General features: G+C 38.6%; 1 protein-coding gene across 9 annotated transcripts in view; it reads left to right on the top strand.

Moving 5' to 3' along the window:
• GPATCH2 (G-patch domain containing 2) overlaps window positions 1–19,875 on the top strand; it is a 188,646-nt gene that overhangs the window by 155,139 nt on the left and 13,632 nt on the right. For 2 of the 9 annotated variants that reach the window (XM_019920480.3, XM_073800359.1), the window contains exon 10: window positions 6,014–16,102. The exons of 1 other annotated variant lie outside the window; for it this stretch is intronic. In XM_019920480.3, coding sequence (XP_019776039.1) covers window positions 6,014–6,234 — 221 coding nt within the window. In that variant the 3' untranslated portion in view covers window positions 6,235–16,102. Of the gene's footprint in view, window positions 1–5,745; window positions 5,990–6,013; window positions 16,103–19,875 lie in introns of those variants that run through there. 6 more of the 9 variants (XR_002173280.3, XR_002173278.3, XM_019920484.3 and 3 more) reach the window with 6 other exon arrangements.

Here is a 19,875-nt window from a genome sequence, read left to right as displayed (position 1 = left end):
AGCTAAACTTACATTGAATGTATGAAAGTAATAATGATGATGGTGACAATGACCATAAAGAGGATTAATCTGGGTGTATAAAAGTAAGATGGAGCTAAAACTCTGGACAACAATAATATGTAAAATATGAGGGAATAATAAGTCAGGTATGCATGTTAACGTTTAACAGTAATCATTAAAAGAATAGAAACATAATATGTAATTTTCAAGCTGTATAAGCAAGCAATGGATGCCAGAAAGGAGGAAACAAAAATGTATAGAAAAAGCAAGGTAAATAGCATTAAGTAATAGTGTAAAAATAATCCAAATATATCAGTAATCACAATAAATGTAAATGGAGTAAATGCATCAATTAAATTCAAGGATTATCATAATGAATAAAAGAACAAAGTTCAGTATGTGCTGTTTACAATAAATACAACTAAAACATAAATTGTCATTTAAATATCAGCCAAAGAAAGCTAGAGTAGCTGGGTTAATAACAAACAAAGGGAATTTTGAGGTATTTCAGGAAAGTTGAAACACTCTTCAAACAGACTTGCTATGCTAGTGTAGCACTTTTTTTCCAGGAGTTTGAAATTTATGGATATATTAAAATCTCAGTCATTTGGGGAAATGTGGCAGAAGAAATGACATAATAGAAACTAATGGTGCTAGAATATTTTAAGATCAATGTTCAGTGAAAGGGTAACATTAAGACTCAGATGTCCTAAATTCAAGTTCTAACTGGGGCACTTTCTGACTAGTTGACTTTGGGCAGGTGCATTTCCTCTTTAAACCTCAGTTTCTTCTGTAAGTGGAGTCAATAATAACCTTTCAGGTTGCTACAGAAGATCAAAAGAAATGATGGCTACAGAAGCACTGGTAATCTCTAAGAGCTGCACCATTATATTTTAAGTTATCCAAGTATGTCAATGTGTGTACTATGCTGAATACTGTCCAAATGCAAATTGAGAGAAGTTAATATTGCAATTAATATGTAACCCAATTAATTTTTTTTAATGGTTTGGAGAATCATCTCCACTAAACTTGTTTATTTGCCATTAATTCTCATAGGGCGGCAGTGTAGGTAATGGCAAGTGTGTAGGCTTTAAGAGTAAGCTTAACCAAAGTTTGAATCTTAGCTTAGGATGTGGTAATGGTCAAGTACTTCATCTCTCTGAGGCCCATTATAATTCCCCCCTGCACAACTGTTATGAGGAATGGAGATAACGAATGTTACATACCTAGCAATTAAACCACTTGCCAGGTACGTAGTAGGTAGACCATAAATGGTCCTGATCATATTATAGCATCAAACATCCCTGTGTGCCTTCAGTGTTTTAATAAAAACATTCCCCGGGCTTCCCTGGTGGCGCAGTGGTTGAGAGTCCGCCTGCCGATGCAGGGAACACGGGTTCGTGTCCCAATCCGGGGGGATCCCGCATGCCGCGGAGCGGCTGGGCCCGTGAGCCATGGCCGCTGAGCCTGCGCGTCCGGAGCCTGTGCTCCGCAACGGGAGACTCCACAACAGTAAGAGGCCCGCGTACTGCAAAAAAAAAAAAAACCAAAACACTCCATTCTCCAGACATGTCAATACTGACCATGTTTTTCAGTCCCTACTATGCAAAGTTTTCATCATTTAAGAAAAAAAAAAAAAAAAAACGGCTTCCCTGGTGGCGCAGTGGTTAAGAATCTGCCAGCCAATGCAGGAGAACGGATTCGAGCCCTGGTCCGGGAAGATCCCACATGCCGCGGAGCAACTAAGCCCGTGTGCCACAGCTACTGAGCCTGTGCTCTAGAGCCCGCGAGCCACAGCTACTGAAGCCCACTCTCCTATAGACCGTGCTCCGCAACAAGAGAAGCCACCGCAATGAGAAGCCCACACACCACAAAGAGTAACCCCTGCTCACTGCAACTAGAGAAAGCCCGCCTGCAGCAAGGAAGACCCAACACAGCCAATTAATTAATTAATTAAATTTTTTAAAAAAGAAAAAAAAAAACCAAGAAACTAGTTTTACATTTCATTTTCTAAAACGTGGCTTGTATTTTTAAGCAGTTATCTATTTGAACTGATTTTATTTAACAAAATTCCCATGAAAAATGTCTGAAATATTGCAGATAAAATGTAGAATGGTCTGAATTAGGCTTTTCTATATTAGGAAATAATTAAAACATTTGACAAAAAGTAGTAGCAGCTACCACTTTCTCACATCCCAAACTGTGCTCAATGCTGTTTCTTTTCTTAACAGCAATCAAAAACCCATGTCCCTAAATTAGTTACTGAGAACAGAGGACAGTATTATAAATTGCAATTCTAATAATGTCACATATAATAATAACAATAATCCTGCCCTTCAGCTGGCTAGTAAAGTAATGGGGAAAGAGGATGGATGGGAAGAAAGAATGAACATAAACCATTAAAAGCCTTCTGAATACAGGGTCGGGACTGAAGCAATGCACTAGCTGTTATGTGGGAAGCAGCATGTGTCACCTCCCCTTCCACTGGCTGTTTATCCAACATCAATACAACACTTTAGGAGCCAAATGACTAAACAAGGTGCCAATTAGGCTTGCAGTCAGCTGGATAGATTAGCAGCTAAAAGAGACCGATACAAGATTTTCATCTCTTGAGCCAATTACACCAGTGAACTACCATCCACAATACACTTTGGAAGATTTGAAGGGAAAGGACCGACTCAGCTGTAATAGATGTAAGAGATCCAGTAGAAAGGGGGCTGGGAGCAGGGCTTGCGGAAGGGTTAGGAGGCTCTGTGTTGCTAAAATTGCCCAAGCAGGAGGAGAGCCTCCCAGGAAAGGACTTAAAGGATTTAGCACTGCTAGGAACAAAAGAAAAGGAAATGATGTTTGTCGGATGCTGTGCTGAGACTGAGCTGTTCCACTCCCATGTCTTAATCTCATAAAAGGATGAGCGACCAATAGTAGATCTCACTCTAGAATCATTTCCCATGAAAACTGAAGTATCTGTTGTTGTTGTTTTTTAAGTTGTATAGAAAAGCCATTGTTTTTTGTTTGTTTATGGCATCTTTGTTTCAGTGTAGAAAGATTTAACATTTGAGAAATTATTCTTTTTTTTTACTGTAAAGATAATGCTTTATTTTATTTTTTGTTACGAAGAGAAATGAAACCAGCATTAAAAAGAGAGAGAATGGATTCTTTTCTGCCTGTATAAAAACCAAGCATGAACTTATGGTTACCAAAGGGGAAATGGGATAGGGGGTTGGGATAAAATAGGAATTTGGGATTAGCAGATACACACAACTATTTATAAAATAGATAAACAAGGTCCTACTGTATAGTGCAGGGAACTATATTCATTATCCTGTAATAAACCATAATGGTAAAGAATATTTAATATATATATATATGTGTATACATATATGTATATATATGTATGTATTACTGAATCACTTTGCTGTATGCCGGAAACTAACACAACCTTGTAAATCAACTATACTTCAATTAAAAATATAGACAAAACATGGGAGGAATAGGGTAGCCACTGCTAGGCCACCATGCTTGAAACACCAACATTTTAAAATTACAAGAGTGAATCAATTATTTATTATTCACTTCGAACTAAGAATTGACCGCAATTTAGCAATTTGTGCAGAGATGTTTTAAATTGACCTCATGTTTTTTCTTAAACATTAAATTTTAAACCTGAACCTTTGAAAGCTCTTGTATTGAAAATATGATTAAATAGATGTGTAACCTAAAGCAGCATTAGCCCTCTGATCTGATCTTAGCTTATAGATGGAATTAAATTAATTCATGGTGATCACTAAAAAATTAGGGATATAAGACAAAATGCTAGTACACCATTTAATCTGACACACCTGAGCAGCAGCTGTTCGGAAAACAGTTAGATGCCTTGGTGGTCTGTCTTTGTTGTCACCATTATCGTAATTACAAAGTAAAAACTTTAAAAAAAACTTTATTGCCTTTTTGTTTTTATATTAAACAAGAGTTCTGACAAAACGCTTCTCTTTGTTTTTTTGGTAATTAAGAGTTCCATTTTTTATATTTTATAAGTATTTATATGTATATTTTTATGTAGTTTAAATATATACATAAAATCTCTGTGTATGTATATTTTACCTTTGTCAAGCAGTAAATAACTTTAGTCCAGAATTTTTCTTTGGTACAGTCTTTGGCCATTCAAGCTGTTTGCAGTTGAAGGTTTTTTCTCTTTTTTTTTCTTTTTTTTTAATAAATTTATTTATTTACTTGTTTGGTTTTTGGCTGCATTGGGTCTTCGTTGCTGCGCGTGGGCTTTAGTTGCGGCGAGTGGGGGCTACTCTTCGTTGCGGTGCACGGGCTTCTCATTGTCGTGGCTTCTCTTGTTGCAGAGCATGGGCTGTAGGTGCGCGGGCTTCAGTAGTTGTGGCACGATGGCTCAGTAGTTGTGGCTCGTGGGGTCTAGAGCGCAGGCTCAGTAGTTGTGGTGCATGGGCTGAGTTGCTCTGCAGCGTGTGGGATCTTCCCGGACCAGGGCTCAAACCTGTGCCCCTTGCATTGGCAGGCAGATTCTTAACCACTGCGCCACCAGGGAAGCCCGGTTTTTTCTATTACATATTAAGATACTTGTTTCAATGAGCTAAGAACCAATTTGACAAATCCAAAACCAACTCATTATTGTGGTAGCCCAGTTCTCACTCCCTGTAATGAAGTCAGCAAATGGCAACAGTGTATTCTATTCTCAGTCAGAAAATGTACTGAAGATTGAGAATATCAAAATGTTTGGTAAAGGTCTTGCAAAAATCAACTGATGATTACTCTATAGTTTCAGTTATAAAACTCATCAGTTTCGGTTATAAAACTCTATTTGCAATTTCCTTCTGTAAGTTTGAATCACAAGGAACAACCCACTCGCTATTCCCCAGAAAGCCAGATACAAATTACCAGATTAAATATACTGTTAGTTCAACCCTGACATTTCTTTTCTTTATTATTTTTTTACTGTGAGATACATATACCAGAGAATATATCGAAATGTGTAGATACAGTTTTAAAACACAATAATAAATTGGCCATTAGTGTAGCCACCACCCAGGTCAAGAAATAGAACTCTATATGCTGCGGTCCCATAGATAATATTTTTTGTTATTGTTACTGGTGCTTAAGGAGCCTTCTGTGCCTTGTATCACCATCCTAAACACAATCTTAGAGAAGTAGGACAGAGAATCCCAAATTTGGCAGGGTGAGGTGAGGTAGATGGTGCTGTCATAATCCCAAATCAGGGAGGAAAGATGGATGATGATGGGAAAGGGGTGCAGGGAGCACGTGGGTTGGTACCAAAGAGACATCAACTCACAAGCCTTGGAGAGTAGTGAGTGATTTTGTCAACAACTGCTCATTTCAACCCTCAGACTGTCTAGGAAAACACAGCCCACATTTCAGAGCAGAAACATGTTGGACCCAGGACTGAGCTGGTATGCCACAGGCATCCTGCAGACCTTTGGAAAGGTCTTTATCCCTGGAGCCCTCAGGACGGAATGGTGGGCAAATACCATATCCTTCAAAGTTCTACAACAGACTTTTGGCGAAGCCCCGTTACAGGAGCCCGTACTGAATATGTTCTCACTAAAAGGTGGTTTTAAAATACTTTCACCCCTTTTCTTCCTACACAATCTCTAATGTTAGTTGCCTGATGATCACTTCTTTAATTGTCAAGGAAGAGTAACCACAAGATATGACCTGGTAGTTGAGTTTTGATGGCTTTGTGTTATGCCTGTTTTACAGATGAGAAGTCAGAAGCCCCAAAGAGGTTCAGTAACTTAATCAGCTACTAAGTGGTAGAGCTGAAACTAACCAAGGCCCTTTTTCCATTGATCCCTCTACTACAGCAAGCTCCTTATCCAAAGGTGAATCAACAACCCTCCCGGGTACCTGGTTGAAAGAAAAACTTAGGAACATGTGGTTTTCTTAGCCTAAGAGGCTCTTCACTTGTGTTCATAAATAACAGTGGTTTGGGGGGTTGTTTTTTTTTTTTGTCATTTTCTAATTTCAGGATTTGTAGGAGAAAACGCCCAGCCAATCCTAGAAAACAACATTGGAAATCGAATGCTCCAGAATATGGGCTGGACACCTGGGTCAGGTCTCGGACGAGATGGCAAGGGGATCGCTGAGCCGATTCAAGCCATGCAGAGGCCAAAAGGATTAGGACTTGGATTTCCTCTACCAAAAAGCATCCCCACAGCCACTGCCTCCCATTCAGGAAAATCCGCCTGAGACGAAAAGCGAAGAAGAGATGTTTTACCAGTTGCATTTGCGCTATGTATCCCGTTGTTCTAAAATTACAACATAGCTTCTATTTTTGAAGCCGAAATCTAACATCAAAGCCTCAAACTTGTCACTCTAGCTTCCTAGCTGCGTACGGTTCTGCCACAATGATAGAAATGGGATTTCATCACAATTCATGGTGCTAAACACCTTTACCTTTTAAAAATGTTCAGCAATTTACATTCTAGGCGTAAAGAACAGCTCAAATAGTCTTATTTATTTTGATCTTGTATGTCAGTAATTTCTAATGCTTTAGCTTGATTCACTCGTGTGTGTGCTCCATGCCCTGGCAACTGAGCACGCCCACATGTTTCTAAAATGGGATCAGCCGGAAAAGGGTTGTGTTTCACATCAGCCCTGTCTGTTGTAACCGAAAACACCTATCATCACATCAGGGAAGTCCTAAGCACATCTTTGTTTGAAAGGCTGGCCAATTTCATATTCCCTGAATATGGCTTTTTGGTTAGGATTCTCTAACAGGGTGACACCCATTGTCTATCCTTGGACAGTGTAGTATGAAGTTCACAGTTGACACACAGCAATTAATGTTTCCCTCTGACATGTCGACAAAAATAAACCTCATCGTTGTGATCACCAGAGTGCCCTCAACATGACTTTAATGCAGATTTTATAAATTTTACCTCATTTAGAACATAAAATAATTATGGAAAGGAAAATATTTTTTAAATTCACCATGACTGAACTGTAAATTCCATTAATCTAGACTTCCTTCTACCTCTTTCTTCCCAAAGGTTGATATTTTTTTAAGATCAACTAAACTGTAGTAAACTGATTTTAAATTTTAACCATCAGAGTAAGTTAGAATATCGACTCAATTTATTCGAAGATTTAAGTGGCTTTCCCAAGAATTCAGATTTCTGGCAATGGTCCAGCCCATATACAAGGTGAACAAAAAATGAATGGTACTGATTCGCCCTAACATCTAAGCAGTTACCTTCAAACCAAGCAAAACAAGTCATTTTTACTTTGTGCCTCGTATTGTTATATCTGAATCATCTGCTTCCTAACGTCAGAGATTCTAAATTGCTCTTAGTTTAGATGTTGATTAGCTGTCTTCATTATTAAGGACTAATAATAATATTCTCTTTATAATGGCCTTTGTTGGTTGAGTGAAGGCCAAGATAGCTCACGTGACTCACCCTTCTAATGTTATTTTTTTAACCCTTTATTTTTCTAGAGTAGTTTTAGGTTCACAGCAAAATTATGGGGAAGGTACAGAGATTTCTCATAAATCCCCTGCTCCCACACATGCACAGCCTCCCCTGTTACCAACTTCCCTCACCAGAGTGGGACGCTGTTACAACTGATGAACCTACGTTGACACATCAAAATCACCCAAAGTCCACAGTTAGTATTACAGTTCACTTTTGGTATTGAACACTCTATGGGCTTGGACAAACGTATAATGACACGTCTGCACCATTATGGTCTCATACAGAGTAGTTTTACTGTGATAAAATTCCTCTGGGCTCCTGTCTAATAGGCTTTTGGAAATTTGTCAATCCCCCAAGAGTTTTTTAAAGGGGGGAGAGGAGGTTTGTGCATGTAATAGACCTGTCCCAGGTGGTCCCCTGAAGAAAATACTGCCAGTTAGGGAGAGGAAGTTCAGCCTGCTATCGGAAAGGCCTCATGGTTTGCCAGATTTCCTTTTAAGGACGCGTTCCTTTTAAGAATTATCTTCTTTCCTAGGAGTATCGTGGTAAAAGGACAAGTTGGTTAGAGGACTATAGACTACCAGGTGAGTTGCTCTTATGCTCTTCTTAGGCTATCCGGTGAGCATTCTTATTGGATAAAGTAACCTTGTTGTATGATTCTTTTCTACAAGTTTGTTACCTGGAAATTCGCCATTTTTCAGAAAAGGTTTTTGTTGACTACTCATTCTATCTATGTAAGGGGTAAAATTGTCTATATTCCAGTTTAAAACTTCTTTATGGTAGTATACAGTGCTCTAGGATCTGTTCAGAAGTTTCTTTTTGTTTGTTTGTTTGTTTAATTCCATTGCCCGAAGATCTTCTAAAATCCTAGAATTTTGAAAAGCCAAATGTGGCGCCACTGATAACACACTATGAGATTATCGTGAGACTGACTGATCCTAAATTCCTAAGGACTCGACCGTTCTTTTTCACTTTACCAAGTTCTAACCCTCACAGTGAAGAAGGACAGACCATATATACCAGCTGGCACGGGGCAACTCCTTAACTAAATATTGCAGCTGTATGAAAACTTTTTCTTGTCCTCCTGGACAGGTACCAACCTTCTGAAGCAAACCTTCTCTAAGATATCCCTGAGCTTGGGTGCTCTCTAACTCAGCCCCCCAAAACAATTCATCTTTATATTTTCCCCTGATAGAAGAAAGGTTTCAATCTTGACATCTCCGTGACTCACAGAGGATTTCAAACGTCTCTTATCCTATGGAAGTGTTTAACTGTACAGAATATGTGAATCAGTACTCAAAGCAGAGAGGTGGCAACATCCCAAGCATCCCCCCTGCTCTCACACAGACATGCACCAGGAGCACATACATCCCTTCACCTTTCAGTGAAATTTAAGAAAAATCAATGCACACCTGAAGTTCTGCTTGGACCTGAACTGAATCGGAGAAATAAACCCAATTGAAAAATGCAATTTGTAATGTAAGCCGAATCTTTTAAGATATGAAGTTCACTAATTTATGTTTTATATAGAGTTATAGTTAATTTTTACCGGTTCCTATGCCCATAGAACCCAAAGCATGCAAAGGAATTCATCCTTTAGAATGTATCAATCATATCTCCTTAAAAAGGTGGTTAGATTTTTCTCTTCTTCATAAAGCCAACTCTTCTACAGTATCTAAAGCTTCGTATCAAATTAATTGCTTGTACTAAAAATTTTACAGAGTACATTGGTCTCTTCCACTACTATCCAAATTATCCAGTCCCAGCAGTAGCCGAGAGAGGGTGGGTGTGGCTACATTAGCACGTCAACTTTTTGCCTTTATATAGGTGTTATACTTGATATTAATCAGATTGTGTGTGGGGGTCATTTCCTTCCTTCCTTCCTTCCCTCCTTCCTCCTTTTTTCCTTCTTTCTCCCCAAATACAATTTTTAAGGCTATGTTCCCCCCTCAAATTTATTTGCTTTTATTTTTTAATTATATGGTACCCCTTTAAAAGAAAATCCATTGCTAGCTAAAATTTACCAATTAATTGGTCTCAGCATTTTAAAACATAGATCGTATAACACACACTGTTGCTATCAAACAGAAGTTAAGACAAGTAGGGTTAAAGATATGCCTAATGTATACATATAGGTGTGTTTACAGGGCACATATATGTGCCATATACAGACATGATGGCAAAATAATTGCATTTTATTAATATTCTTATTTTAGCATTGTGAATTGATATTCTTGCAATTAATTGAACTGACAATTGCTTCTCTTCAATATATTTTCATTTTGAGCAGATATTTCAAGAAAGAGAAAAATCACTGTTGACATGCCTTTTAAAACCATGTCCTCCTGTACTGTCTTTCTAAAAAAAAAAAAAAGTGACCTAAATTGGTATTGTAAAATGAAGTTGTTTAGCAAAGAATATTTTGGATTTTTTTTTCTTTTAGTAGAAAGGTATATTAATAGTACAACAAAGAATGAAAGAATAAACACAATGTTTGAGAATGTTATTTATAAGCAGTCATTGTCTTTGTGCTTTAAATGTTTCCTTCTAAAAGTAATAAAAAATAGAGTTGAAAGGACTTTAATTTTTTTTTTAATTACTACCCATTGACAACATCAAACAGTGCAGTTAAATTCATTGTTAATCTTTAAGCCCTGGAAAATGTCAACATTTTCCAAAAAATTTTAGAGAAAAAAAATTGGTAAATATATTTGATTTCATTTATTCACAGCTGGTTGTGACCTGTTCTACTACATTTTCCTTTGTTTGTTTTCTCTGAAACTGGGCTAGACTAACTGGCTGAGGGTCTCTTTCCACTCAGAGATTCTGATTCTAAAGTAGCGAGTGCAAATTCTCTCTGACACTTGAAATATCCATCAGGACCATATGTGTTACAGTCCCTCCATTTCCTTCTGGGAAATTGTACCTCTCAGAAACCTGCCTGCATTTTTAAAATATTTTATAATACTCATTAAAACGTTGAGTTCCGTTGGCTGTAGGAAAGCATCTCACTATGTTGATAAAATTTTCTTTTCTCCCAAAAAACTGAGTTGTGAACTGCTAGCGTATGTGGATTTCTTTTTAATCCAATAGGTATTAAATACTCATTTATTTAACAGGCTTGCAGTAATATATACTCAACTGACAAGTGGACCATGAAGCCTCCTTCTGCTGGGTTCCTACTAGGCGAAGACTCATTACTTTACACACCTGACATTTTAAGTAGATCCAGATTTGTCTCTAGCGAGTCAACGCCATTAACTACCAGAGTATGATCTACTATCGCCACTTTGGGTTTTATCTGTACATTAGAGTCGTCTCTGTCTTTGAATTGTCAGAGAGTTTAAATCATTCTCAGATTCACCGACCTCATTCCTGTTGTAGTATCAGAATGTCCTGTGTTTACTCTTTAATCTTTCGAGGATGAAGTTAGGTAACAATTGAAGGCAATTTTTGTGTTTCTTTAGTTGGTTTTTTTTCTTAGTTTGAATACTCAAAATAAATTACTAGCATTTTAAATCTGTGTATAATACTTGATGTTTCAGCTCTAAGATGGTAAAGACAAGACTGTATTATGATAGCATCCCAAGCAAAAAGAACAATCAAACCTATTTTCTACCTGTTTTCATCTTCCTATTAAATTTCAAGGAAATGTTTATTTCTTCCTAAAGGCAGCATTCTTTAATAAAAGCAGAAAGGATGAGAAATAATATGCGAGCTCATTATATACTTAAGTAGTATGTGAGTTCATTATATACTTAATACATATATTTTTATATATATAATATGTATATATATACATATATATATACTTATATATACAAATTCTTATATCGCTATTGAAGTGAATTTCTTCAAACGCCAGAATTTCATAGTTTTGATGAGCAAATGAGTTGGAGAGGTGGGCGTGGAATTAAGATTCCATTAGATACCTGTGTGGCTAATCTAATTCTAAAGTTCTTTGTTGATGGCTATAATTGATTATGGAAACTATAGATAATCCACGTTGCAGGCAGGAGGTACAGAGTTTACAAAACAATTGTTTAAGTGCATGTGAAGCACTTTACAGCACACATTAAAAATTGTGCAATTTCAAGTACAAAACCACAATATTTGTAAAACAACGACCATTGTGTCTGTAGGCTCTCAACAGTCAGCAGTGTGGTCCGGAGTCTGTAAGGCTTGGTTCTTGCCCCTCCCGCATCTTTATACACCTCACCTTTAATTGCATCACTCCTGATTTCTTTCCACACGTTTGTCTACTTCCCCTATTTTAATATCATGGGACAGCCTTCCAAAACGAGGCAACAATCGCGAGCACACAGGAAACCCGCGTGATCTGACTCCTGTCCCGTTGTGTTTCTCCATTATGTCCCTTAACAACTCAGCTAGAAACAAGCAGCAGATTCTTTTCCCCCCCGCTCACTGAGTAATTGTGTGCGCTGTGTGCGCGCCGCAGTGACAGATGTGCAATATAGCAGCTTCTTCAGGAAAAAATTAACCGTTTGTCCAGCATGTCAGCTCGCTCTTTTTAGTGCTTGGGAGGTCTTGGCCCCATTATGGATGATTTAGAAATTGAGGCAAGCAAAAACCAGCTGCCTGCGCTGAAAGCCTTGGTTAGTCGCCCTCATCTGCATTCCAGGACTCACTCACATCTAGAAATTGGTGGAGCCCCTCTGGCCACGCGAAGAGGATGGGCTGACAATGCCTTGATTTGTTGAGAGAGAGAATAAATGGGTTTTTCAGAAGATGAAATATCGCCATTACTGGCCAATTTACAGCATTTTATCTGTTCTTCAAACATGTCACTTTTGTTATTGTTGCATGGTAATTACATAGTGAAACGGAAAGAAAACAAATTCAGGTTACGTATTCAGATGGATTGCAAAATCAAATAATCCTGATAAATGCCCATTTATGATACACATGGATGAAAGGTTCATTTTAATTTTGAATGGCTGGCTCAGCCAGAAATAGGATATAGGATTAAATTCCAGAGAATCTGATTACATAAAAGCAAAGAGTCTTTCTCTTCACTTTTTTCAGATCCAGGAAATCCAGGTTGATACCGTGAGGCATATTCACAAACAGGATTGTCCTGAGACAATACAAAAAGTGAATTCAGCATTGCGTTCTGAAAAGGATGCGTACTGGAGAGTTATCTTGTTCTAGAGATTCGTCAGTCCTGAAGACTTCTCAAGAAGCAAGTGGGCCTAGGCTGAAAATATTTCCAGTTTGGAGGAAGAGCCTTACATTTTGAACTTTACTTTAGGTACTAGAAATCCAATGCTTAATTCCTGTGTTCCTCTTTCTAAGGTTATTTCTCCCCCCATCCCCAGACCCTTTTATTATAAAGGAATGTTGCCTGTAGACGTTTAGCTGAGCGCACCGATAATGAAGTTCGTGGCGAGGAAAAGGAACAAGGGGCCGCACCCCAGGGCCGCTACTTAAAATGTCAGGTATACAAAGTAATGGGTCTTCACTTAGTAGAATCTCAGCAGAAGCAGACTTCATGGTCCACTTATCACGTGAGTATATATTACCGTAAGTCTGTTAAATAAGTGTTGAATATCTACTGGCTTCTAAGTTTGCTGTGGCAGGGACAGAGAGATAGAAGAAGCACACCAGCACTTAACTGCCTTGGCCTGGGGTGAGACGTGTCACTGTTCAGGATCCATTGGCCAGATTTGGTCACACGGGCCCAACTGGATTTCAGGGAAGCTGCTGGAAGTAGGGAAGCACGTGGATGTTTGCGAGCACTAGTTCTGCCGTAGTTATTTATGCTGTGGTTATACTATTTTTACATAACCTCAATATGACACGTCCAGACCGTTAAATATCAAAGCAACCTCTACCACATTTCATTGAGTCTAAGATGCCATCAAGTTTAAGAGGCACCTTAATTTTATGTATCATTAAGAAAGAAGAAAAAAAGCACTGGCAAACTGTGGTCCTCTACCCCTGGCAAGAGGCCTCCATCCCAATTTCAGAAATACTAAAATGTGAAAAAAAAATGATAAAAATATGTTTATAAGTATTAAATGACTTGTGCTAAGAAAACAATTCTAAGGAATGCCAGGGAGGGGCTGCATGAAGTGGTGGGATTGGGGCTGCTCCTTGAAGAATGACAGGGTTTGACTAGAAACGAGGAGGGTTCATTTTTACCCATAGCTTCTTCTGTTATGTTGACATTATATGACATAAAAGGCTCAGGCATTGGAATTATTCCAAACTAGATTCAGTGCCCAGCCCTAATGCCTTCTGTATTTTTTGAGACTAATCTCACAAGTTGCACCCTTTTTTGCCGAAGTAAGAAATAATAATAGCTACCTCATTGAGTTATGAGGGTTAAATGTAATAATACACACGATACACCCTAGCAGTGTCTGGCAAATAGTAGGTGCTCTAAATTAGGTACCATTTCTTTTCTAGTTTCTAATAAAGTGATAAATTGTCCTTGTTTGTTCGCTCTTCTGGTTGAGGAGAGAAGGTCAGAAGTGTTATTGTATTTTTACTTTGCTAACAGTTCCCAATAAAGACAAGTGATATTAAACAATCTTCCTAATTTCATAACCATTGATGGGCATACCCTTAATAATAAACTTCTGCTATGACTCCAAATAATAAGTTTTTTAAAAATCCATTCGACTAGAACCTATAAACAATAAAAATACAGAATTTAACCACCACCTGCACTCAATAATTTCTTACCAGCTGACTGAATATCTTCCAGGAACCACTGGCCATGCCCATCAAGGCCTTTGGAACCTACCATGGCTCTAGTATATGCTACTGATCTCACAGAACTGGGAGATACAGAACCCAGTGAGACGGACGTTGGCCCAGGAGTAATACTAATGCTATGACAAATGCCTTAGACCTCTTGCTTGAGATGCTTAATTTGAAATTCTGTCTTTTCACAGAATCTTTTCAAGACTATATTCTAAAACAGTGCCAAACTTCAGAGTGCATAGGAATCACCAGGAAAGGACTTTAAAAAGTTGATTCTCAAACTCCACTGTCAGAAAGATACCTGAGGATGAGTATGCAGTTGAGAAAGACTGTCTAGAAGAACCAGATTAGGTCATCTCCAAACCTTTGCCCACATCCAAGCCCAGCCTTCTATGGTGGACCCTACTGGCTCATCTGCCCCAGCTGTCTTCTCCTGGTAAATGTTCTCAACATCACCACCCTCCCACCCTCTCCCTAAGACAATTCCCAGGAATTTGGAATTAGAACTAATAGATTTCATTTCTGGACTTGGTATAACTGGTCTCTTGAATGGAGAAGCCATTGGTCTGGGCAGCAAAGGAAGTCAGTATGTAAATGAGGTAAAGAATGAGGTAAAGAAAAATGTCTAGGTTTCCCACAGCCCTGGATCCTGGTTTAAGCTTGCTAGATGTTCTCTCCAAAAAAGACCAGAGGACCGTTACTGGGGAGGTGGAGAAAGCAACACTTTTCTGTAGGAGAATGTGACATCTCTTTGCATGGAACAAGCCTCACGTTATTGGGCAGGATGCTTACCACATGGGTCTAAACATCTTATGAGCAAACATATAAATCAGAGGGCAAATCACTCACATTACACAAAGCTTTTTCATGTTGTAAAAGAGCACAGGGTCCCTTTAGGTAGCGTTTTCTCAAGTGCTTATTTACAGATCATTAAATACTTAACAGAGGGAAAAAGTAAAAGCTGAAGTGCTTAAGCCTGTGTTTATTAAATAGCCATCATAGATTCAGATAAAGCAAGTCTAAAATCATAATGACAGTTAATTGTCCAGTTTTTAGATTTTTGTATTAGGAGACAGGAGCTAAAATAACAGACTGTCCAGGTTAATATAGGACCCCTGTGCATTCGACCATGGTTGTAATTCTTTTCTGTGGGCTTATCCCCAGTCCCATAAGACACTCCTTTATCTTATAATAAACGTTCTCTTTTTGTACAAGTTAAGCTTTCTGTTATTTCCAAATAGTACTAATTTTCTGCAGGATGTTGGCTAAAATGTAAATGTATTATAAAACACTGAAAAGTACTACCATAACTTGACCAACTGAATTTTCTCTGATTGTGCAATTATCTAAAAATGTATAGTTTTAGAGGAACTATTATACCTTATAATGCTTTAATAAAGTTCCTTCTTGTGGCAATGGAGTATTCTAAATGACTTGACCTCATTTTTCTTTCTTTCTCTTTTTTTTTTTGAGCCTAACTCTACCAAATTCTAACCCAGTAATTCCTAGCAATAAAGGAGGCCCATTACTTCAAGGGACTCTCATAAGACTGGAGAAGAATTCTGAATATTACTTTACTTTTCAAATATGTTAATGAATATATAACATATGATATTTCTCTTCGAGCTGTTTTACAATTTCTATGTGTCACAGAGTAGAGGAGAGCATGGCAAATCTATAAATTATGATGTCACTTCCTTCAGTCTTTGTATCCCATCTTACAGCTGCCTGCTTGTCACACTCTCAGGCTACCGAGTTCTGCTGTTGGTTCTTGGGAGGACATGGCTGTCACTGCTAAGATGGTTCCCTTGGAATCAGCAGCTGCCCTGTTCTAGCCTATCAGACAGGAGTTCCAGACCCTCCTCTATAGGAAGGAAGCAACTAAAAAAAAAAAAAAACAATGGGAAAAAGGCAGAGAACAGAGAGCAACACTTTAGTCCTGGTGGTTTGCTTGCCTTTTATATCTGGGACACGGAAGCAGGGGATACAGCAGAAGCAGTGCTGGACCAGGAGTTAGAAGACTTGGATTCAAATTTGGTCCATCCATTACTGGTTCAAGACACTCACCTAACTGCTCTGGATTTTGTATCCAGATTTATAAAAAGAAGTGGTTATTCAGGAAAAGGAGTTGATGTTTCTGAGTGCCTGCTCTGTGCTGGGGATTTCTCGTGAAGTTTTCCTGAGAACTTCACAGAAAGGTATCAATACCTCTGTTGGCCCTTCTCAGTTATAAAGATTAGATGACAACTGCGAGAATGCATACTAATGGGGAAAAAAATCACCCCTAAACCAGCAGCAAGTCCAGATTAGCTAATACTTAAGGACATGCAATGTTATTGCTTATAGGTAAATTACAATTTAAGTTAACACTGAATAAAATTTTACCTAAAAGAATTAATATTCAAGCCAGCATTTAAATGCAAACAGTGTGTGTATTGTATCAAGTTTTGAAATCTTTTATTTTCCTTAAGTACTTTATTTTCCCTTTAACTTCTTTCTGCTGTTAATTTACTTGATAAAAGTATCATCATAATGCAGAGGCATACTTGCCCACCCCAAGTCTCAATAACCACAAAGTCACATTCTGCATGGTCCATATAAGTAACATTTCACAACATCTCCTGGTACATGTCTCGTGACATGTCAGGCTCCTAATCATAGATACAGGATAACACTAACTTGACAGCATGACCTTGGACAACAGATTATGCATGATTTCCCAGAACAATGAAAAAGAAAGTGATTTTTTTTCTTTTAAAGAACTGGGGTTCAGTGTAGTGACCTTAACTCCATATACAGTTGGAAGAATTGGAACAGGTTCAGAAAAATTCGAGACAAATGATTAAAGGCTGAAGGGACTGACTTTAAGAAAAATATAGGCAAGGAATAATGGAGAGTTTGCTAAATAATGACCACAGAGGGGGGTCTAATCATCTCAAAAATATTCTAAAGACACAAACATCCAGAAGAAATAGAATGATTTCAAGAATTACCCTGTAGTTCTAGAATGGGAAAAGTATGGTTTGGTTGGTTTTGAATTTTTTTAAAAAGGAAAATGGTACTTGAGTAAAAGGAAACAGAAAGGCATCTGTTTTAATGGAAAACAGTAAACTAATCAAAGGAAGAACTCTTAGGAAATCTCAGTCTGAGTTAATTGAAGCCCTTTGTGAATCTGTCAAAGACGATAACTCAGTCTAGCTTGTGGGTGATGGGCAGTAATATTCTGACACACCTGAGAATCTAATTGCTCTCCACTTTCAAACCACGTTGACAGTAGGTGGGACCAGGACAGGGTTTGGGTGCATCTTCACACTGGGCACTGGCCTTGTGTCCGCTCTTTCGTTGATGAATAGCACAGGGTTGGGCTGTGACCATTTCTGGGTCTATTCTTTTTGTTTTTTGGGTTTTTGGGGGGTTTTTTGCGGTATGCGGGCCTCTCACTATTGTGGCCTCTCCCGTTGCGGAGCACAGGCTCCGGACGTGCAGGCTCAGCGGCCATGATTCACGGGCCCAGTGGCCCTGCGGCATGTGGGATCCTCCCGGACCCGGGCATGAACCCGTGTCCCCTGCATCGGCAGGCGGACTCTCAACCAGTGCGCCACCAGGGAAGCTCTCTGGGTCTATTCTTTAATCTGACTTTTGCAGCGGTGAAAATAACCAGAGTACCTCACAGGTCATTAGGCTAGGTAAACTACTCATTACAGAGCGAAATGAGACCAATGACAGTCATATTCTGCCAAGGCAGACTGTGTCTACTTCCTACTATCTAATTAAGCATCTACCATATGCTTATCACTGAGCTGGGTACTGTGAAGATTCATAAGAATTTCATAGTGTACTCACCAGCCCCAAGGGACTTGTAATCTTTTTGGAGAAATCCAACAAATATTCAGAAATTATATTTAAATATTTCATAATAAGACTGGCACAGGCACTGGACAATGAGAGTAGATACCCCTCTGATCTGAATGGATGCCAGCTATAAATATCGTTATAGTGTAATAGTGCATGTTGGTAAATACCAGCCCTACTTACATATGTTTGGTTTTTTTTTTTAAGTTGGAGGGAAAAAACACACTATGTCTAAAACACTGTATTGGGATGTGGAGAAAAGGAAACCCTCCTACACTGTTGGTGGGAATGTAAATTGGTGCAGCCACTATGGAGAACAGTATGGAGGTTCCTTCAAAAACTAAAAATAGAATTACCATACGACCCAGCAATCCCACTCCTGGACATATATCAGAGAAAACTCTAATTTGAAAAGACACATGCACCCCAATGTTCACAGCAGCACTATTTACAATAGCCAAGACATGGAAGCAACCTAAATGCCCATCGACAGACAAATGGATAAAGAAGATATTATATATATACATATATATGTATATATATGTATATATATTATAGAGAGAGAGACACACAATGGAATATTACTCAGTCATAATAAAGAATGAAATGCCACTTGCAGCAACACGGATGCAGCTAGAGATTATAATACTAAGTGAAGTAAGTCAGACAGAGACAAATACATGATACCACTTATATGTGGAACCTAAAAAAAAAGGTACAAATGAACTTGTTTACAAAATGGAAATAGACTCACAGACATAGAGAACAAAATTATGGTTACAAAAGGGGAAAGGAGAGGAGGGATAAATTGGGAATTTGGGATTAACAGATACACACTACTGTATATAAAATGTAAACAACAAGGACCTACTGTATAGCACAGGGAACTATACTCAATATCTTATAAAAACCTATAAGGGAAAAGAATAGATGTGTGTGTGTGTGTGTGTAAAACTGAATCACTTTGCTGTACACCAGAATCACTGTAAATCAACTATACTTCAAATGAAAAACGAATTATATTGAATACAATCAAATGCCAGTGTATATAATGGAACATAAATGCTATATGTGCTGCCTTTCCCTGTCCATGGCAGACATCATCAATCCATAACTGTGCTCTTTCATGATGAAACCAGGTGCAGAGTCCTTGGCAGTGAAAGGCCATGAAAGTTAACTCTTGTACTGAAATCCATTTACAATTCCTTATAGACACCACATGTGTTGGTCACAAAAGGGGGATAATATCAAGATACCCAGTTACACAGATCTCTCCAATGATACTTTCTTGATTCTCTTCAGGAATCTCTTCTTGCTTATCTTTCTCTTTTTTTTAATTTATTTATTTCAAGTGTTTTATTTTTGGCTGCATTGGGGGTTTGTTGTGGTGCGCGGGCTTCTCATTGTGGTGGCTTCTCTTGTTGCGGAGCACAGGCTCTAGGTGTGCAGGCTTCAGTAGTTGTGGCATGTTGTGGCTCGCAGGCTCTAGAGCGCAGGCTCAGTAGTTGCGGCACATGGGCTCAGTAGTTGTGGCTCACGGGGTCTAGAGTGCAGGCTCAGTAGTTGTGGCGCACGGGCTTAGTTGCTCCACGGCATGTGGGATCTTCCCGGATCAGGGCTCAAACCCGTGTCCCCTGCATTGGCAGGCAGATTCTTAACCACTGCACCACCAGGCAAGCCCTCTTCTTGCTTATCTCTTAATCAAATGAATCTTCCTTCTTTCAAATGTTCACATACCAGTTTTTCCCACTCCCATTCCTTTGCTTATGGCCTTCCTTTTGTCTGGCTAAAAAGATTCCCCAGTCATCTGTGTCCATTTAGAATCAGGTTA

Source organism: Tursiops truncatus, chromosome 1 (genome assembly GCF_011762595.2).
Source record: "Tursiops truncatus isolate mTurTru1 chromosome 1, mTurTru1.mat.Y, whole genome shotgun sequence".
In the NCBI taxonomy this organism is placed as follows: domain Eukaryota; kingdom Metazoa; phylum Chordata; class Mammalia; order Artiodactyla; family Delphinidae; genus Tursiops; species Tursiops truncatus.
This window is presented reverse-complemented; position numbering and strand designations above follow the sequence as displayed.